Source organism: Delphinus delphis, chromosome 3 (assembly GCF_949987515.2).
Source record: "Delphinus delphis chromosome 3, mDelDel1.2, whole genome shotgun sequence".
Classification (NCBI taxonomy): domain Eukaryota; kingdom Metazoa; phylum Chordata; class Mammalia; order Artiodactyla; family Delphinidae; genus Delphinus; species Delphinus delphis.
Genome location: NC_082685.1, coordinates 166,496,570 through 166,524,091, shown reverse-complemented (window position 1 = coordinate 166,524,091; position 27,522 = coordinate 166,496,570). Strand labels below are relative to the sequence as shown.

Here is a 27,522-nt window from a genome sequence, read left to right as displayed (position 1 = left end):
ACAACCTATAAGAACCCCAACTGTGTCCTAAATTCTAACAGAGCTGGAGCTTTTCAGATTGAACGTTCCAATCCCAGAGAAAAAGCCAACTTTCTTCCAAAAAAAAAAAAATTCAAGTAAGTTCTTCCTTTGCTTTAAGTTGATTCTTGAGCATGTTCCATGCTCCCTTGCGCTTTACAAATGTCTATCCAAAAGAAGTGTGTTTTAAACCCTCAGGTCTGCACACACCGCCTTGCGACGTTTGCATGGTCACTTGCAGCCATTTGTGATTTGTAAGAGCTTCTTTGACCATTTTATGCTGTTCTTGGCAACATATTTTGCTGCTTCTGAAAGCAAATCCATGTAAGAGTAGTCCTTTTAACAAAGTCTATCTGAGTGGCTTTTCACCTCTCTTGCATACAAATTTCAACTTTAAAAAAATCCCAATATTTGGGGCTATTTTCTTCCTTTGGTGTTCATATGTTCTGAATTGGAAAACCCAGAAATATTACACATTTCTGGAGCAAATGGGATTCTCTTCACTGCACGTATGTCTTATTGTGAGCATCTGAACACATTTTTATTTAGACCTTCTCATCTGTGTGCCCAGTGGACCTTTATCTGGCTCCACCCGTACAAAGATGAGAAGGGCCAGGTGGGCAGGAAGCTGTCCCCATCAGACGTGGAGGCGGCCCTTTCACCTGGAGCTTTTTATTGCTTTAACAGCTTGGAAAATGGGATCCTCAAACTTTCATAGTATGCTCCTTAAAAAAAGAAACCAATTGCATGGCAGAATGACCCCTGTCAAATAGTCTTTTTTTTTTTAATTGAAGTACAGTTGATTTACAATGTGGTGTTAATTTCTGCTGTACAGCAAAGTGGTGCAGTTATACACATATATACTTTTTTTTAATATTCTTTTCCACTATGGTTTATCATAGGATATTGAATATGGTGCTCTGTGCTGTACAGTAGGACCTTGTGGTTTATCCATTCTACACAGAAAAGCTGCTGACCCCAACCTCCCACTCCATCTGTTGTCAAATACGTATGGACCAAAACGATATTGCCCTTCACTGCGAGGGGGAACGGGACAATTCTTTGCTAGTCATATCTGTCACATCAAAAGCCCAGGGTTCTTGGTCTGGACCATAACAATATTTTCCAAATTAATGTGAGCAAGTTAATGGACTTCCTGAAGTAGGTACTTATTGAGTGCTTACTTTGCACTGATTATTGAATAACTATTAATATCTATACACTCACCCCACACACCAGCTCTTTTCAATGTCTGCGGAAGCCCTGCTCAGTGTGTCCGTGGCCTCCAAGCTTGCCTTTCCCCAAACCCTCCGTCTCTCCCGAGGGCAGCTTCCCAGCCCCATCTTTGGACACAGTGCCATCCAGTGGCAGTTCACAGTAGGAACTCAGAAAGGTAACATTAGCCCCTACAAAATCATGATGCATATAGTAAGAGCCAAGCTTGCTCCTAATGTCCTTTTCCGCACGTCAAGCTGTAGAGTCAGTCAGTGAGTGGGAAGCACCCCTGCGCTTCAGCAGAGATCGCTCCGCCGCCAGCAATATCGGCCCCAGGCTCTCTGCCCTGGCCCAGAGCCACTGACCAAGCAGGGGCTCAGAGCAGCCAGAAGGACAGCTGAGGGCAGTGGCGTCTGAGATCACCGGCCAGCAGCAGGAATAAATTATTCGGGATGTCTGAAACAGAGGTTTGAGTGTTACTGAATACTCCACAAAAGCAAAGGAGAACTTCTTTCTCACTCTTGCGTACCTTCAGGGATTTTGTGGAACAACGTTTGTGCTGTGTTGCCTGCCCCACTTACCATTGCAAAGGGAAGGCTTTGCCTCCGATCTATAACTGGGCTTGTACACGAAGCAGTTCAGTAGTGGGGAGTGAAATCTCTCAGAAACACCCTCATTAATCCATACGATTTGATTACTGCAGGAAGCCTGGGGAGGAGGGGGTCTTAGATCCAGGAGAAAATATAGGGGGGAAAAATCAACCAGTGTCAACACCTCTGTTTCTATTTCTGTGGCCTACCTCTTGGACGCCCGTAACAACTGTGGGTCCGTGTGTTTGAACTGAGTTCTTGGGACAAGGAATCGTCCTACTTGCTACACTGGGGGTGGGGGAAGACCCCAGGCAGGGGTCTGTGAGAATTAGAAGCTTGTACATGTCAAGCTCACAGAATAGGACATGGCAGGTAGAAAATGCAGCACACACGTCAAGGGGCTGGTGGTGGTTTAAGCAAAACATTAGAGAGAACCCAGAAGTCCACCAGCGGCAGGACGGCCAATAAGTAGAGTTCACAGACTCGCTGTGGCCGGTTAAGATTAAAATAGGTGCATTTCAGAAGTAATTAACCACAAAACTATCGGAGAACAAGATAATCACCTCTTGACTAAGATTATGTGGCATCATAGAAAAACAATTATAATGTTGAGTTTTATAAAGTGTACCAATTTTACGCTATTACAGAATAATTGTAAGTAGACACACGAGCGCGAATCAAGAAGAGGAAGAAAGACAAACGTTTTACTGTTTTTGAGATGATGAAGTTAGACGAATTATGGTTCTTTGTTTTAGAGTTCCACGAGTTGGGCGAATGTTTGCTGCGTAACCATGGTTCAGGAATGGTCTTGTAAAACTTTCCTGTTTGAGACAGTTGCTTACGCTGTCAAGTTCATGATTCAAATCGTGCTCAGCTGGTTCTGGTGTGTCACAGGTATTAACCATGGCCCTGTAATAGCCGGTGTGATCGGAGCTCAGAAGCCACAGTACGATATCTGGGGCAACACCGTAAATGTGGCCAGTAGGATGGACAGCACCGGCGTCCTGGACAAAATCCAGGTAATTTAGTCTGTTCTGTTGTTATCCACCATGTCTGTCGTCTTGGGAATCATGCATAAGTATATAATAAGGATAATATATTAAAACAGAGGGAAGAAAGTAAACTTTGTAATTTAGTTAAACTTTTTATTGGGGAAATACTAATTCGTTTCTGCATTAACTGTGAACCATAAAAATTGTGAAATAGTATGAAGGTGATTGCATTTGGGAAAATAGGTGATCACAGCGACCAACAGGGCAGTGCGGCCACCTGATGGGAGGGGCGGCAGGGGTGCCCTTCTCCTTGGTATAACCCAGACCAGATGTGACCACCTGCCTTCCACTCCCCAGGGGCTGAACTTGGAGGATGAGTGAAGGGGCCAACTGCAGAGAGGAAGAGATGAAATGGAGTGAGGTGAAATGACAGTACTAGATCAGACTACATTGGGATTCAGATATCTGGAAATGACTGGAAGGCTCTGGAATCCACCCAAGGGGGAGAATTCCAAGATCTGACAAGTTAAAAGCAGTGGTGACTGCGCACACCTGCTTGGGTCACAGCACCAGCACCTAGAATGAGAGACTCACTCCCCAAAGGAGAAGGATATGTGTGTGTGTATGTGTGTGTGCGTGCGTGCCTGTGTGTCTATGTGGAACTTTCTGTTTTCCTCGCCCTCAAAAAGCAATGGTTCCACATTTCACCCCAGCTTTGTTGTCTTCTGGAAGATAAATTCCTGCCAGATGGCAAGTTTGTATGAAAATCACTGGACACAGCTAACAGGCTTTATCGGTTTTTTGTCCTCTTCAGAGAATTCCCTGAGCCCCTGTTCTGCGCCTCAGCTTGGCGGAAATCCTCAAATAACCCTGCCTCCCAAAAGTACGATGGACGCTGGAATCCATTGTTAACCTCTGCAGGGAGCTGTCAGCTCCAGCATCACCTAGAAGGGGCTTTTCGTGAAACCCCTGCAGAGCTCGCTTGCTTTCAGTGTGCCTCTCCCTCATTCCTCCTAGAGGATCCTGTCTCTGTGGCCTTTCTCAGGCAGAGCTTGACCTTTAGATGGAAGGTGACACACGTGACTTCTACGTGTTCGCCTTGCAGTCAGAATATGAGTCAGCAATTGCTGAAAAGTTAGCAACCATCCAGCAAAGAGAAGAGAGAGAGAAGAAAAGAGGAGTGTGGAGGAAAAGAGGAAGTATCCCAGGCCTTCCCGGCCAAATTGGCCACTGCCAAGGAAAAATAGAGCCGGCTGTTCTCACGGGATCCGCCCCAGACCAAGCTTTCAGCAAAAATGGGGCTCCTCTGACTAGGGCTTTCTGTCGGTATATGGCTGGCCGCTCCCCGTGCCCAGGGATGCTCCAGCGATCCTGGGCAGCCCGGGTCTTCTGCTTGGTGGGGAGAAAGGCAGGCTCCTACCAGGAACACATTCGCCCACGCGTGGGCCAACCTAGGCCTCCACCGCACACCAGGAACGTTCGGAAGATGGACTGTAGTTCCGCATGCTTCACGACTCTCCAGGCACTTTTCGAGCACTTAGGATAAGTATCAAAAGCAATCTGAGAGAGGCCGGTCAGGGGAACATGCCCTCCCAGAGACCGTAAATCCCCTCCAGGTCAATGTTGACAATGATCACGTGTGTCTCTAAGAGGAAACTGGGCCTCATAAAAGTCCGGTGACTTGGTGCCGTGCAGCCACCTGGACCATCTCTGTGCGTTTTCTCTGAGCCCGGGGAGGGAACAAGACAGGTTTCAGCCCGTCCAGAGTGAGGGATGTCTTCCACAGGCCTGCGTGTTCACTCAGTTCAGCGGCTGGAGGGTCCGCATCTGGGTAGGTTTTTTTCTCCGGAGGGCAGAGCTCACCCCAGCTCCACTAGCCTCTCATTTCCATTTATGTGCGAAAAAACCAGTAGTGAGATGCCAGGAAAAATTGAAAATGACGCTGAGAATATTTAAAGCTTCCCCTGGGCCTGAAGAACAAATTCTTTTTATTGAAGAGGATTACACTCCCACCATGCTTCCTGTGCCCCAAGAACAGCATAGGAAGCCCCTCGTCCCCCAGCCAGGCTTGCCCTGGACTTGGAGGAATCGTAGCTGGAGTTCATTAGGTTGATGGCTCTCTGAACGTCACGATAACTGTGCGGTTGGCGATACAAATTCCGATGGCCAGCTCAAAAATGCCAAGGGCGTGCTGCCCAGCACCAGCCTCGACTGCAAAATTACCCTGCAAGGCTTCAAACGATGTGTGTGCTCCCTGCGTGGAAGACCGGAAGCCGAGTGTCTGTAGCAATCTCTACTTCTGATTGCCCCTAAGAACTCTCATCAGGAGAATATATTTGTCATCTGATTTTCTTGACTATGTCCATAGTTTTTCAGTTCTTATCTAATGTTCCCGAGCTACAGCCTATCCTCCTTCTCCGGAACTTGGGCCCAGCCAGGGGAGGGCAGGACGTGAGCATCTGGACTTTGCATCCCCCTTTTCCTTCCTGCTCTGCTCAGAAAGGCCCACACTTTGGCCCCTTTGCTAGGGGCCAGCCACTGGGTCACACTGCAGAAGACAGATGGATTTTTCTAGCTCTTTCCCACAGCCTGCCCTTGAGATCGTCACAACACACACTTCAGCCTTACTTCTGGGGCCCCCTGGATGCTGTCCTGGGTTCTAGAAGCCCAGCCCTCCTGTGGTTTTGATGTGCTGCCACCTCTGCCCCATGGCAGTGTCCATCCTCCAGGCCTCCCTCAGCCTCCAAGGGGCTGGCTCACTGCCACTGCTGCTGCCCCAGCACCACACGGCCCCCTGACGGTGTCCACACCAGAACCAAAGTTGTGGTGTGGCATGCCCAACACACGTGTGTCACGCCCAGCACGTGCGTCACCCACGTACCCAAGGTGGCTGGGCCCTACAGGTGGCATGGCTGTTTCCTCTGATGAAGTGGGATGAAATCCCTCCTCCTCGCCTGCTGTTTCACATGGTTCCAGAGCAGTGTTACCAGGGACTTCTGGGAAAATAGCTCCCTCCCTCTCTGCTCAGGTCCCAGATACCTCCTGGGGCGCCTGGCTGGGGGACCACGTTCCTGATGGGTGGTCCCTCACCTCAGAAGCTGAGGTCTTGTTTGTAGCCCAGTCGGTGCACCTCACATGTTCTCTGCTTGAGAGGATGCCTTTTGCAGGAGGTTCCTCTGACACGCAAGCATCAGACCCCTGCCCTCGGTCCTAGGCGTGGTCTCTCTCGAGAGCACAGCGCATGCTCAAGCTGGAGACAATACAACTCACCTCCCCTCCCCTCGGAGAGAGGATCCGTCCTACCCAGCAGGTTTCCCTGCCCACTGACCCAGCAGGACCAGGACGTAGTGCAGAGATGGGGTCCTCACCTCGTGGTGCAGTGGCAGGAAATCAGGAGTTCTGTCACATTGACAGACTGCCCCGGAGGGGTCACTCCTTTCAGCATCCCGAGTCAATCCAATGAGGTGGGGAAACTTTCCAGACCTGACGCAGAGCATCCTGTCCGCCCTTAGGCTGGTGCGAATTCCTAATGTTCTTTCAGTTTTAGGTCATTTTATTCATGTGTATTAAACCTGAAACACGTGGCCATTTGCAGAGTCGACTGTGCTGCTTCTCGTATGTTTTCTCTTATCTATATTAAAATCTATCATTAACATTTATTATTTTAGAAAATGACATTAGTAACAGTTTATAAACATCATCCAAAATCCCACCACTTCAACATAGGTTTACTTCCTTTTTTCCAGGTCTCTTACATGTGAAAGCATAATCTTCATGTGGTTAAAATCATGGCACGGATCCAGGCTTAATTCTTTTTTGGGGGGTGAAATAGTTCGACATGATTTCATCGTCTGATCCGTGACATTGATCGTGATAGCGTTGTAGTTTTCTTTTTGTTTTGTTTTCTTCAGGACACCATAAATTTGAATTTTATTTTAAAATCATTATAATTAAACACGTCATTATTTTTCAGTTCTATACATTGTAACTGATGTCTGTAACTAATAACAGTAGTCAAGAGTCATTTTTAAATAAATGTTTACTGCATGTTTGGCCCAAGTTTAACTCTCAAAAATATGGAACGCTTCATGAATTTGTGTGTCGTACTTGCGTGGGGGCCATGCTAATCTTCTCTGTATCGTTCCAATTTTAGTATCTGTGCTGCTGAAGCGAGCACGAGGGCATCGTAGTTTACTTAACCCTGGAGATTACTTGAGTCTTAGGTGGTTTCCAGTTTTTCACTTTCACAGCACTGAATTAAACATTGTCCTTAGAAAGCTCTTCCTCTCATGGATTATTCTCTCATCCGATTTCTCAGGAGTAGGATGAATGGGTCAAAGAGCATGAACATTTGGGGGCTCTTTATTCTGGTAGTCAAATGCCCTTTGAAAGGGTTGTGTCCGCATCGGCACTAAGCACTTCTTCGTCTGTCCCTGTGCTTCCAGGTTACTGAGGAGACGAGCCTCATTCTGCAGACCCTGGGATACACGTGCACGTGTCGAGGAATAATCAACGTGAAAGGAAAGGGGGACCTGAAGACATACTTTGTGAACACAGAGATGTCACGGTCCCTTTCCCAGAGCAACCTGGCATCCTGAAGCGTCGCCTCGGTTTTGGCAAGAAGACTGTATTTTCAGGAAGATAACAATGCACTTTCTGACTGCCACTTTTGTCCCTCGTTTGTGATGTGTGTGCTCTGTTCTGTCCTCTGGAGCCTCTGTAGACTCATTCCTGTGACCCGGTGGCCTGCCGTTTGGTGTCTGATGTGTGCCAAGATCGCCCTGCCATTTGCACCGTGCTTACTCCTGAGCAGAAGGGAAAGGAGTGCGCATTACAGCGGAAAAGCCTTCAGAGAAACTGACAGAGATGAGAGAGGCGAAACAGACAAAAATTCTTAAGGCAATAAAACTAGGGGGTGTATATTATCTTCCGGTGCATGTTCTTTTTTGGAAAAATATGGTAGCTCGCCAACCGCATCTGCTAGTCTGATACTAAAACACACAGTATGTGTGACTAAGTTGATTTTGTCACCCCCCCCCCATGGAATCCGACTGTGTTCACCCACGTGTCTCATTGCAGTGACTGTCCACGGGCCCAGCTGGGATCCGTGGCACCGTCACCTTGCTCTGTCGTGTCTCGTGCCAGCAGCACGTCACCATCCATCACCAGAATTAGTTCTTACAACCTAGGACTAGTTTTGTACCAAACACGTCTGATGTTTTGATGCCATTGTCTTTTGTAAGGTTAATTCATTAAAAGTTTTCTGTACTTTGGTTGAGAGTCTGTCTCTTTCCCGCCCCTGCCCCCTCTTATTCTTTCTCCTGCGGTTTGCTCCAGAACTGAGTTGGTTTGCCACTGATTCTCCCATGGGCAGTTGTTTCAGAAGCAGAGATTGAACTCTCCTTGGGTAAATCAGATCGGGACAAAGTTTGTGATGTCGATCATTGATTACGCAACTCCCTGGAAAGAAAGACAGTATGCTTCGCTGTGTCACGTGGTCTGTTTCCACTTTGGCATCTCTAGGGAATATTTGCAGGGAAAAATAGTTTACTAGTAAAAAGATTCTCTACTGGCAGCGGCACGCACTCCGTCCACATACTCTGATCTACTGTAATACGTCGGTAGAGCTATGAGGCCCCGAATGGTTGGGAACTAGGTACATCAGCTTCACAAGAGTCTGAACTAACGAGAGAAGCCACCAAAGCCCCACGAGCTGCCTGTTATGTCTGAGGAGACTTAAGAAGGCACAGGGACTTCCCTGGTGGTCCAGGGGTTAGGACTTCGCCTTCCAATGCAGGGGGTGTGGGTTCGATCCCTGGTCGGAGAACTAAGACCTCGCAGCCAAAAAACCAAAACATAAAACAGAAGCAATATTGTAGCAAATTCAATAAAGACTTTAAAAATGGTCCACATCAAAAAAAAAAAAAAATCTTAAAAAAAAAAAGGGCCCAAAGCCAATCTCGATGCATTTTGGAAGAGAGAAGACCTGGAAAACTTGTGTTCTTGTAAATCCAACTCAAGAGTTTTGGTTTCTTTCTTCCCCTAAAGAAATCATACTTTGCCAAAGGGTGAAAAATAGGTCATGCATAATCAAATGTTTAAAAGCAAAGCCGCAAATGCCAGCCTGGCTGGGCACACCATAGCTCAGGGCAGGCATCTGTAAGAAGTCGAGGACCCCAGGGATGCATTAGGAAGCGGCTGGGAACTCGGACTTGAAGCAGGAGCTCTCCGTTTAATCCCTGACTGTTTTTTTTTTACTGGCTGTGAGACTTTGAACACATTTTTCAGTTTCTCTTAGAACTTTTTTCCTCATTGGTAGCTCATGGGATCAGATCCGATTAAAAGAGCTAAAGACCGTGAGAGAGGCTGGCAGGTACCCAGGCCTTGCTCCAGCTTGTTGGACCCAGTGCATTGCAGGATCAACATGGCCACCCTGCCAGGGCTTTGGCTCATACTGGGTAAAAAGAGCTTATCGAAATTAATAACCGGCCTTCATCATCAAAGTGGGAATACAGCATGACTTGTCCAACTGTCTGCCCCAGTCAGAAAGGTTTTGATCCTATAATTGCCACTCAGCATTGACATTTATACATCTAATTCTCCAAAAAGGTGACTGAGAGAAGAAAAATAGTATAAGAGCATTTCTCTTCACTGTAACCGAAATCTGGACTAGGATGCCCTATGTTTCAGGGACTTCGAACTGCCCCTGTGGGTTCTTCCTCCCTTGGAGCCTACAGCATCCATCCTGGGGCTCTTTTTGTCACCTGCCCTTAAAGGTAGACACCTGCAGATGGGTGATTCACCCAGTGCCCTTATCTGTGCCCCTCAGCCCCTGCCCCGGATGCAGAAGGAGAACTGTTTTTCCCCAAAGCTGTATCTCCAGCCTTATCAAACAATAGATTTTTTAAAGCAAGCAGAGTCATTATCAAAGTCCACCTCGTAAAGGCCTGTGCACACATGTGTCTCTCAAAGTGAGGTTCCCAACCAGCAGTATCAGCATCACCTGGGAACCTGTTAGAAATGCACGTTTTTCAGGCCCCAATGCAGACCTGCCAACTCAGAAATCCTGGTGGGGGGCCCAGCATGCCCCCTGTACTTTGCAGAGCAAGTCCTCCACGTGATTCTGATCCCCAATCAAGCCTGAGGCCCCCAGCATTTTACAACAGAGGAACCAGCTGCAGAGAGGTTCAGGGGCTTGTCCGAAGTTTCCCAGTTGATCAGTGACTAAGACGAGACTAGAAGGGAAAACTGCCTGTTTCCTGAATTTGAACGTGTGACTTGTGGTCAAGGCTCCCTAAGTTCAGGCAACTACGGACATTGCTGTGAGCAAATCATGCAAATGAGAGGACTCGCCAGCCATGTGCATCATGGCTGCAGCATTGATATCACGTAAGAATCTTGCCTCAAAACCCTCCTTAACCTCTCAGTCTTGTAGGAAGCCCCCCTCTCATGAAAAACACTGTGAGTCCAGTCCCCTTAACACTGCAGTATTTTTAATACATCTGTTTAGAAAAGTCTACGTTGTCATGACTCTTCCATGTTATTCTTTTTCCCAGCTCAGTGTGCTTTCCTAAAGACAGCAACACTCTGCTTTTGAAAAAAACACTGACAAATGGAAATTTAATAAATCAAAACAAATTATTTTAATGTATGTTTTTCTTTGATAAGATGACTAATGGGCATTCACTGATTGGCTTTAAGGTGTAAAAGTCAAAATGCTGGGAGAAATATAATTTTCCTTTGCTTCCTAATAAACAAGAGTGCTTTTGAAAGCTTGCCCAATTAAAGCCCTGCTTTTTAAAAGTAGTAGAAGGTTAAGGGAGTAGAATCTGACTCAAAGTAACTGAAAATAATCTGACATTGATTTATCGCAACTACTTTCAGATGAAGGCATTTCTTTTTTATTTATTTATTTATTTATTTATTTTTGGCTGTGTTGGGTCTTCATTGCTGCACACGGGCTTTCTCTAGTTGTGGTGAGCAGGGGCTTCTCATTGCGGTGGCTTCTCTTGTTGCGGAGCACGGGCCTAGATGCATGGGCTTCAGTAGTTGCGTCACACAGGCTCAGTAGTTGTGGCTTGTGGGCTCTAGAGTGCAGGCTCAGTAGTTGTGGTGCACAGGCTTAGTTGCTCCGTGGCATGTGGGATCTTCCCGAACCAGGGCTCAAACCCGTGTCCCCTGCACTGGCAGGCAGATTCTTAACCACTGGGCCACCAGGGAAGCCCCAAAGGCATTTCTTAGAGATGGCTTGTCTTTCTTGGTAATCAAGACTGAAGAAAGAATAATTTATAAAAATTTCCATCACCCAAACTTTATATATTTTCTATCATGTTACTATAAACATGCTTAATGCACCCAAAGGCATTCCAAATAAACTGCTATTTGTTTGAAAAAACATAGGAGACACCGACAGTGAAAAAACATTTTCAAAAGTATAAGGAAATAGTTAAGACTCATTCAGCCTTGAAATTGCCAGGAACGCAGTGTCATAAGTCCTTAGAGAATCAAGACAATAAAACCAGCAATGGAGGAATCAGAATTGAAATTAATTAGATCACCTGCCATTAACTGCTAAGCTGTGGAAAATTTAATCATGATAGGTGAGGGATGATTTCTTGCAAGAAATCCATTCATTAAAAACACAGCCAATATCTTAATGCTTGAATAAGTTTCAAATCACCTCCAAACTAAACATTTCTAACTTTGGTTAAAGGCAGCAGCTGCTTCCTAAAAGAAAACTGTTCAAAGTGACAGTCACAGCCCCTATCGTGCAGGTTAAGACCACACTCCAGTGGCTTATGGATTCCCACACAAACTCCTCGGGGTTTAGAACTCCCACTTTAAAGCTGAGGAAATGTGGGCTCAAGTAGGTGAGACAATTTGCCCTACCCCATGCAGCTAGAAGGTGCAGGAGCCACAGTGTTACCCAAGTCTGTCGAGCGCCAAAGCCCGATCTCTTCCTGTGACCTCTGGCTGCTTCTCCACCGAGGGATGATAGCAGCATTGCTGGCCACCGAGGCCACCCATCCTACTAGGGACTTTTGTCCTCGGTTGTCCAAAATTCTGTTATTTGTGGCTCAGGCCTGTGGCGGGGTGGGGGGAGGAATGCTGTAGACGCTAGAGTTCAGCTGTGCCGAAAGGCAATTTCATTATCTCCCCATTAAGTATTGTTTGTGCTGTGAGACGGTAGCGGTTTCCATAACCGGTAAGAAAAGGACCTGCGCACCATTGCCACGAGTGCCTCCGCCAGGAAGACTCGCAGACGTGGAGAGGAGCGAACAAAGATTAGCCCAACCGCTGTCAAGGGGGAGCAAGGTTTTCATTGTATTCAGATGCTCATAATGGATCAGTCTCCAGCATCATTTCATCTGAAATCGGTTCGCGTGAAAACCGTCATACTAGGTAGGTGTCCATCCTCAGACTCGCAAGCCTTTGGCCAGGCTGGTCGCCAAGGAAACGTGCGGGAAGCAGCCCTGCGCGGTCCTTCCCGCGGTCCCAGTGCATCGGGGGCACATCAGGGGTCGCCCGCTGGCCCGGGAGGTCCACACAGGGACCCTGAGGCCGGCGCCACACCGCGTCCCCCCTTCCCCTTCCCCCCGCCCCCCCAGTGCCATCCCTCTCGCCCGCGCCCTTCGGGCCATGCGAGGGCATCAGGCCGGAGAAATGTGACCGAAGCCGGGAGCCTTGATGCTGGGGATGTCGTTCTTCCGGTAGAAGTCGGCCTTCACGTGGCCGGCGCGGCAGTGATCCCGGTTCGGGGGCTCCACAGGCTGGTGGATGCGCCGCCCATAGACAGAAGATGTCAGCACACACACTGGCCTCTCGCGCTCCTGTTGGGGGTGAGGGTCAGGGAGCAGAGCGCTCTTACCTGTCCAGTCCGCGTGCCGCGCATCTGCGCCCCACCTCCACCTGGCTTCTTAGGACCCCTCCACGCTGACGCCGCGGGAGGGGGACCTCTTTAACCAATTCACACCCTGTCCCCTCTGCTCAGGGCCTGCCGCTGTCCTCAAGTCTTTCAGAGGAAAGACCAAGGTCTCGCACGGGGCAACAGGTACCCACTGACTTCAGGGTCCTGTTCCTCCCCGTCTCCTCCCTTCTCCCCGAGCTCCTACTGCCTGTCTTCTGTCCGCCTTCTTCCTTCTCCCAGATACACATCTCCCCAGATCTCCCATCTCCCCAGACCTCTCATCTCCCCAGATCTCCCATCTCCCCAGACCTCTCATCTCCCCAGACCTCCCATCTCCCAGATCTCCCATCTCCCCAGACCTCTCATCTCCCCTATCCCCCATCTCCCCATGCTTCATCCCCCAGACACCCTCATCTCCCCAGGCCCCCCCATCATGTCCCCAGCCCCCTTCATCCCTTTCATTTTCTCCATCCCCTTAAAAGGCTGTATTTCTCTGCATACCACTTATCAATACCTGGCATCCAGGTCATTATTTATTTGGCTTTTATTTTTCTGTCTCCTCGTGGGAATGTCAGCTCTAGGAGGACAGACACTTCTGTTTTCTTCCCTTTATACTCAGTGGCACATGGGAGGTGCTCAAAAACTCTGACTGGATCTAAGTCATGCCAGGTGTGTGCTTATGAGAGAAAAGCACTAACTTCACTACCAACTTGGAATGAATTAACTCAAACCAAAACAACAGAAAAACAAAGTTAATGTCTGTGACTTAAGTGGTGATACTTCATAGTACCTCCATCACTTAATTTCACAGCAGTTAAAGGTTTCTTTGAAAGTGACCCGGTGGTCTTCTTAAACATTAGCTGCTACAGGCAAAAATCCTCTGATCCAAAAAGGAATCCCACCAGGAGCTTTTTCATCCAGATTTCTGTGTATTGTATAAAGATTATGATATTAATACAGAATCCAGATCTTAATAAACATACTGTCCTCGGATGAGATTTAGAGAGACAATGTCCTAGTGTGGAAGAGGGTCTAACCCAGCGGCAGGTGGGCTCGACCATGCCAAGGGGATGCACAGCCTCCTTCCCCCACCCCCATCCCTATCAACCCCCCTCTCTACGCCCACACCTCCAACCCACCACCCAACCCCCTGTACCTGCTGTGAGCCTGACCTTCTCACCCTCTGAGTTTGGTTCCCTCTGTTGGTCACCACCCATCCTGTGCAGCTGACGAGAAGCAAAGCCCTTCCTCTCAGAAAACCAGAGATAAAAGCAGAGATAAAAGAAGAACTGAGCCGTATGTGGTACATACAGTGGCCTGGTAACTTGGGAGAAATACTCTTTCCTGCATGTGTGGTTTCATCCCTGGAAGGCCAGTGTTCTTAGAACTATGATATCCAGGCCTGGGAGGTTAAGCAAAGACCTATTTATCTATTGAAAAGAACTCCTGAGTTTTGCTGTCATGGAACTGTTACATTCTAGAGGACCAACCAACAGTCACAAAAATTAATACACAGTTTAACATGGCAGAATGGAGTGAGCTGTGACAGTAGCTTAGTCTTCACTTCCTGGCACAGTGAGACAGAGGAGAGCCTCACAAAGGCGAGTTACGTGCAGCCAACTGCACACAGTGAATCTGTTCACACCCAGCGATACCCTGCCTTACTATTACCTCCTCGTTAACATGAAGTCCCAGGCTTTTTGCATGTTCTCTGTCGTCTCGGTGCAATTTCTGATTATAACCTGGGTTCCTCTTAAAAACACAGTCATAGAGGGAAATGATTCCGGTCTGGGAATAAAAAGAGAAAGAAAGCCATGGTTCATTCAAGGCCTGAGCTGTGGAAGCTTCATGCGGCTTGAGAGCCCAAACTCTCCCTGATGAAGAGTGGAGATGTATAGAGATTACCGACTGCACCGAACACCACCCCTCGGGCAGTGACCAGAGCAGGGACGCCAGGCCCCAAGTTCCTGAGAGGCCCGACAGGATGGAGATGTTTCCAGGGACACTTTTCCTAGACTGTTACAGACTCCTTCTTCCCAGAGGAGGCTCCTGCCTCTCCCTGACTCCACCCTAGGGCTCAAGTCTTAAAATTATGATAATCCACTCAATATATGTGTTCTCTCCTCCATTTTTTTTTTTTTTTTTTTTTTTTTGGCCATGCCGCGTGGCATGTGGGGTCTCAGCTCCCTGACCAGGGATCTTACCCGCGACCCCTGCAGTGGAAGCTTGGAGTCTTAACCACTGGACCGCCAGGGAAGTCCCTCTCCTTCATTTCTACTTTTCTTGAATTTCTCAAATTTTGTATAATAGGCTTGTACTGCTTTGAAAAACTCACAATAACTGAATACTAGGACAATATACCCAAATAGAAGTTCTCCCTCTCTAGAGAGAAATATTTTCTTTAATCATATGTGGCAGCTATAAAAACTGTAATTCATATGTATATGAACACATATATTTGGTATATGTTATATATGTGTATATATACATATGTATAATATACACATATATCCAAACATAGTATAAAATACTCACACGCACAGCTCTAATGTGTTAGAAAATGATCCCGTTAACAGAGCTGCCATCTGTAACATCTCCATTTTTTTATCCCCAATTTTTCTTACTACAAAAATAAAACTGCCTCATTTGGTAGCTAGTAAAAGGAAACGAAATCCACGCGTTAGCTGATCTTTAATCTTCACCTTGTAAGTCAGGCCTGTCATTTCTGTTCCTCCAGCCCAGGGCCAGCTGCCTTGAATCCTCCAGCAGCAAAGGCAGATGCGCCACCTCGCTGGAATTTGGGATTGCGGGGCCGCTAACCTCTGCTTGCTTGTTTGTTTTCATCCTGAATAGTAATGTTAGAAGAGTCCCCCTCCGACGGAAGGACACAGAGGTAGAAGGTAACGGTGAAAAGGATGCACGTTGTGTGCAGTCTGTTGGAAAACACATCCCGCCCATTCTCAGTGTGGGAACTCAAGAGCTGCTGACAACAGCGGATATGGCTGCAGTGTGATGTACCTTCAGCCCAGCCGTGAAAACTCCTTCACAGCTCATCTGTCCCGTGCACGACGTGCCACTCCAGCTCGGGAAGGTTTGAAGATAACTCAGACACGGCTGCTGTCCTGGTGCCACTAACCATCTAGTCAGGAAAACAACGTCGTCTTTTAGAAACATGATTTTCAAGTTCTTCAGAATTTCAGTGGTACCACGTTCAAGGCACTTATTCAGTGTTGCTGGAATCCCGGTTTGCCTACGTTCCGAGTCACTCCAAGTGACTAGAGACAGGAGCCATGGCTTCTGAATCCGTGCCCTGATGGTCATTTAATGAGGTCACCTCGCAGGAGCTTCTTCTTGGCTTTGTCTTCCCTCCCCCACTCAGCTGCTGGGCCTGTGCACGCATTGGTTTGGCCGGCTCTGACTTTCACGCCTCCTGAAGGCCACCTACACCCTACAACCTCCTGAAGGTAACCTTGTACTCATGGGATTAAAAAGCAAAAGACCCAAATCAGTGGAGAGGTGATAACATTATTCAGCTTTTGGTACTGTGAACATTGGCTAGCTGTTTGGGAAAAAAAGAAAAAGAAAGCTGGGTCTTCACATCACCCTATGGACAAAAGTAAACTCTGGATGGATTAGAAAAATAACTGAAAGGAAAACCCACAAGGGACCTCCTAGGCAAGAAAGCAATGGAGAAATATCACAAAGAAAATATCCATCACTTTGACCATGTAAAAATCAGACATTTGCTTATCAAATAAAATTCAAACTTAAAAAACCTTCAGGAAATGAAGAAGAAATCTCAGTATCTTTAACATCAGTGTGTAGGATGTCCACAGAAGCAGAAGCTGGTGGGGTTGGCTGGGTGCTCACTTCTAGCCTAGAGGGATTAAGCAAACCTCACAGGAAACCTTTTTTTGGGTAAGCTACGGGGCCAGCGGGTCCGGCAGAGACACAGCAGAAGCTCAAGGATGCCACCCACTCTGCTGGGATGGTGGGACACAAATTCTCCAAAGGAGCATGCTCGCCTTCTGTAAAGGGGGTATTGCAATGCAGACCCTTCCCTTTGGGGTTCAGAGCTACTGGCCAGGCCCGGCAGAGGCAGACACGAACAGTAACTTGAAACCCCATCACCCCTACCTCACCCGCATCTACACGGTAATGTAGGCTGGGCTCTTGGTCATAATGTAGATTTTCCATTGTCACTGGAATCCCTCCTGGCCTGACTGACCCATGAAATGGGTGTGTTTCGGGAAAGAGCTGCCGTGGGCAACAGAATGACCTGGTTTCCTAGGACCGAGCACCTGAGTGGGAGCTGCACCTGCAGCCAGAGCCCTTCTGCACCCTGAGAACCTTGGGCCAGAGAGGAGGAGGCCAGCGGCCAGTCTCTGCTCCCTGCAGTGACTAGCTGCACCCGGGTGTGCGGCTCAGCCCCACCACAAGGGGGCAGCCCTGACAGAAGGGGAAACAGGGATCCCCCTTGTGCTGGCTTCCTGTGCAGGTGGCCCATTCCCGCCTGCCCCTCCTGAACTGAGTAAGCCCCTGGGGTCCTTGGACTTGTCCTGGGAGAAAGACTAAAGAGGGAGGAACGAACTCAAGAACAGAATGAGAATGCCATCGCTGTTACCTGAACGAGGAAGGAAGTCTTGCTTCATTCTGTCCCCTATGATGGAGAAACCCACTGCAATACGCAGCTTTACAGAATAATGCCTATTTCTTCTCATTCTAATTGGGTCTCCTAAAATACTCTATGGAAGTAAGATCTATGAGCAGCAATGCCGGACTCCCATCCCCAGGATTAAGTACCAACAGCCGACTATATCTTAGAAGAGTCTTTATTAGAAATCTCACTGCTGACGGATGTGATCGGAATCTTTAAGTCTTCTGCGTGGGGATTTTGCTTCCTCAGGACTTTCCAGAGTAAAAACGAGTTTTTTTCTATCATTGAAAAATAAGAAAAATTTAATCCATCACCAGGCAGGCAGCCTTACTTAGTAATGTGACTGTCCATTTCCAAATCCTAATCAAACCAAAAATCTGGGTTTTCCCGGATTTTAATTATTAATCTTTCTTCTTTCAGTCTTTTTTATTCCTTTATGATGTGAAGCAAAATGATATTAAGAAAAGCCAAACTGGATTTAGATGCTGCCACAAAACAGAGCTTCTGGGTTCCTGATATTTTGCTATTAAAATCTCTCAAGGGATTTCCTCTATTTCACAGATGACTGTTTTTTTTTTTAAAGTCAAAGCAGAGCCCCTTTATTTTTCTCTCATGATTTCCTTAGCTCCTTTGTGTTTTGAGTATCATTATAATGTATTCTGGTCTTATTCTGGTCGTGGTGTCTGATCGCCCACGATCAGTTTCCCTATGGTGACCCCTACTCCTAACACTGAAAAATCACTCCAGTCTGTAGCCCTGGGCTGACGCCGTAAGACCAGTGGGGGCCTTCAGTTTTCAGCCTCCAAAGCACATTGGGTCTACTTTGTGCCAGGCACTCTCCTAGACTCTGGAATAGAAATAGGGAGACCCTACTTTAAAGGAGACCACCTAAAGGCTGGGAATGGAAATAAACCCACTAATTAAAATATCTCAACATAACACCCAGGGAGGAACAGAGGTATGTACAAAGTACAGTAGCACCAAAGAAGGAAGGATCAGCTTTTGTCTGGCCTGGGGGTAACAAGTGGATGCAAATGAAGTTGACAGGAGGGACCACACCACTGTAGCCAAGGCCACTGGGGAGTAAGCTCCCTGTGTGTTAAATTCATATGTTGAAGTCCCAACCCCTAGTACCTCAGAACATGACCTTATTTGGAAATAAGATTACTGAAGGCGTAATTAGTTGAGGTCAGACTGGGATAGGGTGGGTCCCTAATCCAACAAGACTGGTGCCCTTATTAAAAGAATTTGCACACAGGCACAAATAGGCAGAAAGTGAAGATGATATGAAGAGACACAGGGAGAAGACAGCTGAGCTAAGGAGAGAGGCGGGGGGACAGCTTCTCCCTCACAGCCTCAGAAGGGACCAACTCTGCCAGCACCTTGATTTCAGATGTCTAGCCTCCAGAAACTGTGAGGCAATAAACTTCTGTTGTTTAAGCAGCCAGGTCTGTAGTACTTTGTTACAGCAGCTCTAACAGCATACGCGATAAGGAGAAGTAGCCATCTTTTGAACGATGGAAAGTAAGGATAGAGATAGTACAAAGGTTACTGCAGTGGAACCAGAGACCCAACCATGGAACACTCTGCTCAGGTAAACTGAATCGGTAGACCTACTGGCTTGGTAGACATCACCAATGTTCAGTGCTCCTCTACTGACTACACAGAGGATTAATCTTCCCTCTCCTTTAGGTTAGTGAAGCCATGAGCCCAGTTCTAACCAATGAATGGTGCGTAGAGGTGACATGTGACTCTTCGATCGGAAGTATTTAAGAGCTGGTGCCAGGGACTCCTGAAGCTTCAGACTGAGGTGTTAGCAGCTTCCACGGTGGCCACAGAGGGACGGTACTGGGCAGAGTCACCCTTCTGATCCCTGTTGGACGCTTAGCATGAGAAATAAGCTTTGTTTCAGGCCACTGAGACTTTGGGGGTTGTTCGTTACTGCAGCATAACCTAGCTTATCATGACTAATGCAAGTTCATAAACAAGGAAGAAGTCCTAGCCTACCACCTCCAGCCCACAGGGTGCCTGGGGGCTGTCTCTTCTGGGGTTGTGGGCTTTATTATACCCAGTGCCTCCTCCCAAACTTGGAAGCTCTCTTCCTCCCAGAAGTTACACAAACTCTCACACAAATAGTTGGGGGAAGATTTTGAGCAAACTGAGATTCAAGTCCTTTATTTTCTCCTCCCTTCCAGACCATTCTGAATATAAATGCACTCTTCATTGTAAGTTTCCATCACAATTAGGCCAGGGCCAAGTGACCAGCTCTGGCCAGGAAATGTGGGTGAAACCAGCGGACGCCGTCTCCTAGGCCTGGTCCCTAAGAAACTCACAGCAGGCCTCCACACTCTCTCTCCTTGCTCACTGACCAGCAATTTAAAGGATCCAGGGAGAGACCCAAAGTCCCAAAGATTCCCAGGCCCTGGCAATAATGGAGTCACTAAAACAGAGAAGCTCAGTTTCCCAAGTAACTGCATTAAGAAGACCCGCCCAGGAGAAACATACATGTTGGGCTGTGTTTCATTACGTTATGTTTATATGCTTAAGGCCACCGGCGCACTTATGTTAACAACCTGCTCTCTGGAGAAAAAAGACCTGATTTGTAGTGTTTGCTAATTTCTGTGGTGTAAATACTCCCATCATGGCCAACTTCAGGCTTCCAATTGAATGCAGAGTTCAGAAGAGATGCTAAAAGTCCCCTCTTTGTCAGTATGATCAGGCTCTGACACACCACTAGTTAAGACTCTCAGGGTTTGGGGTCCATTTGTTTGCATAGCACATCCTAGCCCACCTTTATTAATAAGGTTATGACCGAGCTCCTCTCATCTCCTCTCCTCAGGGGACATAGTACTGCTATCTCTCACCTGGAGGCTTTCAGGTACTGTTTGCCTACCCAGAGCTTTGTGACCTACTTTTAAAACTGAAAATTCCCAAGGTGACTGAAAATGGTTTTCTTTGATTCATAAGGGCCTCATTTTACTTCTGATAAATTCAGTGCTTCTCCTTGGGAGTCAAGCAGTGTATGAAGCTTAAGGAGTATGTTTTCATTAATTTTAATATTGTTCAAAATTCTATCTCTCAGAAGAAATGTCGCTTGTCAAGGACATAATGATAACTTTTTAAAAAGGACAATACTCAACTATTCTCTTTGGTTTGTGGCAAAGATTGTATTTCCTCTCTGGTGTGTTAAGATCACAAGTTTGGGAAATTTTCATAACTTTCCAAATAATCTGAATAGTTTATCAATTTAATAAGAATGAAGCCAGTTGCCTTCTCTCTTCCATTGATACCAGCTCCCCATTTGCCCCCTCTTCCGCCCCCTGCCCCCCAGCAATTCACATCAAGGAAGAAAGGGCCATCCTCGGGGGCTGAAACCTGAATCTAGTCTTACATGTTGTCACTTGGTCAAATATATTGGGGAAAATGCTGTTTGTTTTCATGTATCATTTGCTTGTTGTACTTCTTAAAAGGGGATGATTTTGAAAAAAAGTCTGAGATACACTATTAAATGAAAAGAGCATGCTGCAAATATATACATGTAGATGCGCGATCGTGTGTGAACATGTTCTTATATTTAAAAGTTTGACATACGTGACTGCATTCATAAACGCATGTGGAAAGACATGCACCGTGTGCTCACATGGGTGGTCATGACTGGTGGGAACCAACTGGTAGGAAATTCCCTATTCCTGGTGTTTCCTTCCAGAGGAATCACTTCCACTAGAAGGGCATACATGACCTCTCCTCTCACTCCTTTATCCCTCTTGGGTGACCTGCCCCCCTTCCACCTGCCCTGGAGGAAGACACTGAGCCCCACCCTCCAGGCCTTAAGTTCCCAGGGGCAGGTCACTGAACAGTACAAGCGCAGCCAGCTCAGACAGAGAGCGGCAACCAGAGTCCACTCCCAAGTTTAGTCCCCCGAGGAGAAGAGCAAGGTCAAGGATAACCCAAACAGCAGATAATCCAAAAGGAAACCTCTGTTTAGTCTAAGAAGCTAAGCTCATCAATCGCTGACTTGTCTCTCTGTTTAAAAAATCCGCATCCATTTATTCATCCTCACTGGTTCATCAGCCAGTGAGACCGTGGGCACTCTTTCTATCGCTGAGGACAGAGGATTCGCACAAATAAATCCCTCCCCTCATGGAGCTCATATTTTAATAGGAGAGAAAAAACCAACAAGATAACCAAGTGAAATATTTAGTAGGTTAGATGCTAACACATGCAAAGGAGAAGATCAGGCAGGATGGGGAGTGTGTCTTGGTGGGCAGGGGGCGGGGCAGGCACACTTGCATTTGGCTAGTACACATTGGGACTGGAGTGCATGCGGGTGCAAGATGGATAAGATAGAGAAACTTGCCTAGATTTTGACAGGTGGCCCAGCAACAGAACTGGAGCTCATGTGTCCTCCACAGCCCCTAGGAGTGGCCAAGCCTGTATGGCAGATGTACTTGATGCCTAAAGGTGAAGAGGGTCCAGGAAGGGCTTGGGGAGCTGGTATTTAATGCTTCCTGTATCCTGGACGTGGGCATAGGGACACCCCTTTGCACCTCTGTGCAGTCAACACCCATCGTTATGTTTACCAAGCGCTTGGCTGCACGAGGCAAAGGAAATTCAGTATCAGGAGGGTAAAGAAACAGTCAGCCCCTTGCCTCTTTCTCTCCACCACACACCGTCACAGAAAGTCGGCTAATCCCACCAACACTAAGGTTGGACTTTCTGAGCAAAGCTTCACTCAAGACACAGCTACCCACAATTCACATTAGCATGAAGGAAAGCATATTCTAAAACTGCCTAAGATTTTTTTTTAATGTAGCTTTTAGACTTTGAGAAATTTAATCAAAACTGTCATAAAAGGGCATTCTCCTTTGACTTAGCCTTTCCATTTCAGTAGCAGAAATGCTGCACGAGGCAGAAGAAGAAAAAAGTAATTTCAAAACACCATTGAACTGAATCTATGGAACACTATTTCGTAGAAAAAGCCCACACTGCTAGAGGCTCCCTAGGGAGCAGGACAGCACTTGATAGCATTTTCGCTGGCAGCTTTAGAGGACAAATTTGTCTTAAGATCCAGGGTATTACTGGGGCTTTAACTAAGTGTGCTGCTGCAAGAGCTTTGACTCTGGGCTCCTGCGGGGGAGATGCCTTATAGAACATCAGGAACCACCAGATTGTCACGCAGACTACCTGCCTCACCTGTGTTAATTTCCAACAGTGAACAAGATGGAGGATAAAAGGCCCCAGGACCGGTCCCTCAATGAAAGGAAACTCTAATCATCACTAAGAAGAACAAATAATAATAAGAAGAGCTCTTCCTACATTGGGCTTACTACGTGCCACTTTCCACCCATTAATTAAATTAATTCTCATAAGAGCTCCATGCATTTGGTGCTGTTCAATCCCTGATCCCGAGACGGGCAAGGTGAGACAGAGTGTTTGAACTAATAACACAGAGGACTGATAATGCAGGACGCCTGGGCCTGTGCTACTAAGGAACTAACCGGTGAGTGTGACACACAGCAACTGACTTAAGAGCTACTTTTGCAATGTTTCTTCCCAGCTTTGAGCGGGGCCTGGAATTATTTACAAAGAATTTAGGGGCAGGTGAGACCCCAGCAAACCTGTGATACAGAGTTCATCCTTTTTAGTCCAAATGGTCTCAAGGTCAGAGAATCAGCTTCTGGAATCCTGTAGCTGATTGAATACCAGCACATACAAGGTCATTATTGCCATTGGTAGCTGGCTTGCAAATGGACTTTGAAATGTCTTTTGTGGTTCTTGCTGCTTTGAAGGCTTTTTTATTTAGTTGTTAACCTTTCTCCTGCATCATTTTTTTCCCTGTGACGCTAAAGGCCTCAGGACTTGAACTTGCCTGTGACCCCAGCTATCAACAGTACTGATTTTTTTTTTCTTAAAATCTGCTTTGCATTAATTTGTCTAAGGCCCATCCCTCCATTGGCAGTAAGACATCAGAGCAGATGTTGGCAAGCATTTTCTGTAAAGGGACATATAGTCACTGTTTTAGGCTTTGCAGGTGCCATGGTCACTGTTGCAACTATTCAACTCTGTGTGGTTGCCATTGACAATACTATACACATGGGCATGTGACTGTGTTTTAATAAAACTTTCTTAATACAGCTGGCAGGGCAGATTTGGCCCAGGAGGCTTCCTATGCATGGCCCCTGCACCAGAGGGGTACATTTCTTGCCCATTTCTGATCTGCTTCCAAGTACGGAGCCCTGGTCACCTCATACCTTGGGCGTCTCTCTGCCCCTTGGTTGATTTGCCCCAGAAAGGTGGAGCCATGTGTCAGATTGGTGAATTTAGGAAGAATAAACTGAGTCTGCCAAACTCAACTCTGCCCCTTTTCCCTTGGTAGTGTCTGGCCCACAGGGGGTAGAGGGGTCTTCTCTGCTTTTTCCGGCACCCACATCTCTCATGGCTGGATGGGTAAATCCATCTGATTCAGAGCTTCAGTCTCGCCAAGTCCAAACCCATTTGCCCAGAGTCCTTAGCGGGATCCTGCACCCTGGCTTTTTTCTCTGACAGATATGTATCTTGGTCCCCACCTGCTTAATCCTTTATCTTATTTCCCTATAGCCTCAAAGTGGTAATCAATAAGACCCCTCAAAGATACACATAAAATGGTGTACTGTGAATTTTTTCATTATGTCAAGAAGCCGGATAATACTTATATACTTTCAATAAAACAGCGTGGACCAACTTAAAACATCAAGACTCCTTGATTTTTGGCTGGTTCTCTCATGCTGTGCATTAATGCTATGCGTGACTCATAAATTCACTGGCAATAAGTTCTTTCAAAATATATTGCTCATGGGAGGAAAAGATATGAGGTCCATGGTGGCTGTGAGGTTGGGAACCACTGCTCTCAATCCCATTCCTGTCTTAATGGTCAGCAGAGATATTCAAGCTCGGACCAGTCAGGAAACAGGGAGGCAAGGACAGATGAGCTACAGGCGTCCCCTTTCTTCCTCCTGTCCTTTTGTCCTTCCATATCGTCAAAGCCAAGCAGAGAGGCGCTACCAGATACAAGAGAGCCTCCTGGCTGAGGTTTATGTGTTGGTTTGCTGGGGCTGCCAAAACACGAAGTACCCAGAACCAGGGGCTAAGCAACAGACATACACTGTCTCACAGTTCTGGTGGCCAAAGTCGGAGATCAAGGTGTCAGCAGAGCTGGTTCCTTCTGAGGGCTGTGAGGGAAGGATCTGTTCCCAGCCTCTGTCCGTGGCTTACAGACAGCTGTCTTCTCCCTGTCCATTCACATCATTTCCCCTCTATGCAGGTCTGTCTCTGTGCCCAAATTGCCTCTTTTCCTAGACGGCAGTCATTTTGGATCAGGGCCCCCCACTAAGGACCTCACTTTGATTACCTCTGTAAAGACCCTGTCACCAAATAAAGTCACATTTTGAGGTGCAGGGGATTAGGACTCTAACATAAGAATAATAGGGGGACACGGTTCAACACATTACAGTTGTCTAAACTAGACATTACTGCTTCTGTTTGCACAGCTAAGCTCCGTGGTATCCTTTCACATGTGGCAAGTACTCAAATGTGTGCTGACCTGATCTAAATGGGGATTCACTCGGGCTCTGTGGATTGTGGGTAGGGAGAAAAGGATGTGTTTGGTGGGAACACCTCACACATCAGGAGGGAAAGACCTCCTTCCTCCCAGGCACTTGGTTAATCTATAGATCCCTCTTCAGGCCACCCCTTATCACTGCAGGCTGAGCATCTCCAATCAATGCGCCTTTTAATAATGATGCCCCTGCTTCCCCAGCTGCAAGACAGGCTGCAGCAACGTACAGTACAAGACACTGGATGGAGACTTTTAGGAAAAACATGGAGAAGAAAGGAATAAACGACCCCCGCAAATTCTGAATGTTTCTTTTCCTTTCCCTTTTCTTGCTGGTTTGGCTGCAGGGTGGCCTTCGCAGACCCTCAGGCTTTCCCCACGACTCGTGTGTGCCTGGTGAGGCCCGGCCACAATCCTGGGACGCTCCCAGCCGCGCTCTCCCTGCCAGCGGCAGTTCAGCCCTGCCTCGAGGTTTCCTTGTTCGCAGGCGGGCTTCTAGGAGGGTTTCCGCGCCCTGGGCGGTCCGGGCTCAGTCACTGCGGCGAAAGCCTTCAGGTAGTGGCTATTTTCGGGCCGGCCCAGGCCTGCGGCAGGCAGACCCCAGAAGCAGCAGTGCCCCTGCCGGCTGGGTGGCCCCGCGCTCCTGCGACCCTCCTCCAGATCCTGGGCACCAGGCCCACCTTGCTGCTCCCGGCAGAAGTAGAAGCCCAGGGGCTCCCCCTCACTTCCCCCCGGGGGAAAGCTCGGCCCTAACCCACCCCTAAAAGGCTCCAAATACCCGCTGAGCAGTCCCGGCCGCCCAGCCCGCACGCCCGGCCTCGCAGCCCCCTTCCAGGTGAGCGTTTTTCCCCTCCCCCCATCCCCACACCCGGCTCCGAGCCTGCCCATGCTCTCGTGGGGGGCGCGGGGGTCCACCTTACGCCGGTGGTCGTAGTCGCGGTACTCTGAGGTCTAGGAGCCCCAGAGGGAGGCCACTCTCCTACCCTCCCACCACCTTTGACCCGTACGCCCCCTGACTCCCTGCGCCCCGCCCCGAACCCCGCACAGGCAGTGTCGCTCAAGCCCGCCCCAGCTCTTCTGTGCAGCCCTGCCCCGGAGTCCTAACCCGAATCTGCAGCCCCACCTCCCCGGCCCTCCACACTCCGCGGGGCGGCCCCGGCCTGCAGCCCCGCCCCCAGAAGCCCTCGCCGGCAGTGTAACCCCGCCCCCAGCATCCTCCCGGGCAGTGTAGCCCCGCCCCACCCCTTCTCCCTCTAACGCCCTCCCCGGAGGTCCCCCATTCCCCCTCCCCCAGGCCCCTCCGGGATAGTGCGGCCAGGCCCCCAGGACCCCTTCCTGGCAGTGTGACCCCGCCCCCAGCACCCTCCTAGGCAGTGTGATCCCGCCCCCAGCACCTCCCTGGCCCCTCCCCCGCAGTGTATCGCTGCCCTCAATCCTCCCCCTACCTCCCGTCCCTGCTCTCCAGCCCGCCCCGCCCGCCCCGCCCCGGGCCGCTCACCCTGCCCTGGCGGTAGTAGTAGCTGTACTCCTTGGGGTCCTGGCGCCGCGGCGGGACGTAGCTGAAGGCGGACTGCGCGGAGATGGGCGGCGGCCGGGGCTTGCCCCGCAGCGTGGCGGCGGTGATCTCCTCCTCCTCGTCCTCCATCCGGCCGCAGTGCTCGGTCCCGCCCCCCGAGGGGTCTGGTCCCAGTCCGCCCGCCGCAGGCTGCCCGGCGCCCACGTTCGGCCGTTGCCTGGAAATCGAGGGGGCGCAAAGCTAGGCTGGACTGCGGGGCGGGGAGGGGGTGGGGCCGACCCTCCCCCGCCCCCCGGCACCTCTGTGCACACACGGGTCTTTTCTTCTTGGAGCGTCGGGGGAGCCTCACCGGCTAAAGCCGCTGCGGGGTTCCCGGGTGGGAGGCACCTCTGGGATCCGCACTTTCCACCCTGCTTACCCTTCTCCACGCAGTGTCGGTTCGTTCACTCAGAGACCATTGTTCGCTGGGCAGTTAATGACCTTGCATCTACTGAGTGCCGGCGCTGGGGATGTAGCCTTGAACCAAGCAGCCCTTGTCCACCGGGATCTGACAGTCTGATGACGAAGACAGGTGATAGGTGTGAAAACGCAAGTAACTTGAAGAGGGTCTGGGACAGTGCTGCCCAGTAAGAAGATAGAGAGGGCCGCGTGTGTAATGTAAAACTTTCTGGCAACCTCGCTCTCATCCTCCCCTGGGCAGAGGTCCTCATAAAAGCACCAGCAAAGGAAAAAAAAAAAAAAAACTCTTAGAGTCTACTGCCACTTTCAACCTCTCCAGTCTCTTTTAAAGACCGGATATAGGCGCTCAGCTAATGGTCAGGAGTCGTCACAAGCCTTACACAGGTGATCTGATCTCACACTTTGCAAAATGGGAGCAGTCGACACCAATTATCTTGAGACCTCAGTTAAAAGTGAGACCGAAATTGTTTCATTGAAAAATCCTTTTCCACAGCTGTGTGGACGTGCTTCTGTTAGCTTTGATTTCAATTTCAATTTGTTCTGCATCAGACTGACAGCTGCGCAGGACATGGTTGCA

The 27,522-nt window shown here is 48.5% G+C and overlaps 2 protein-coding genes and 1 non-coding gene across 3 annotated transcripts in view; 1 reads left to right on the top strand and 2 right to left on the bottom strand.

Moving 5' to 3' along the window:
• Window positions 1–8,082, top strand: part of ADCY2 (adenylate cyclase 2) — a 432,035-nt gene extending 423,953 nt beyond the window's left edge. The window contains exons 24-25 of the mRNA XM_060009679.1: window positions 2,718–2,842; window positions 7,261–8,082. Of these exons, the coding sequence (XP_059865662.1) occupies window positions 2,718–2,842; window positions 7,261–7,413 (278 nt within the window). The 3' untranslated portion in view covers window positions 7,414–8,082. The remainder of the gene's footprint in view (window positions 1–2,717; window positions 2,843–7,260) is intronic.
• LOC132423830 (U6 spliceosomal RNA) lies at window positions 6,886–6,992 on the bottom strand. Its single transcript, XR_009519132.1, has one exon. It is a non-coding gene; the product is annotated as a U6 spliceosomal RNA (small nuclear RNA).
• A 4,383-nt stretch (window positions 8,083–12,465) lies between the features above and the next one.
• On the bottom strand, window positions 12,466–26,615 carry CFAP90 (cilia and flagella associated protein 90). Its single transcript, XM_060007108.1, has 3 exons — window positions 26,469–26,615; window positions 14,394–14,510; window positions 12,466–12,645 (listed from the first exon to the last, which is right to left on the bottom strand). Exons 1-3 carry the CDS (start codon window positions 26,613–26,615, stop codon window positions 12,466–12,468), a joined length of 444 nt encoding a protein of 147 aa, XP_059863091.1.
• Between the last annotated feature and the right edge of the window lie 907 nt (window positions 26,616–27,522).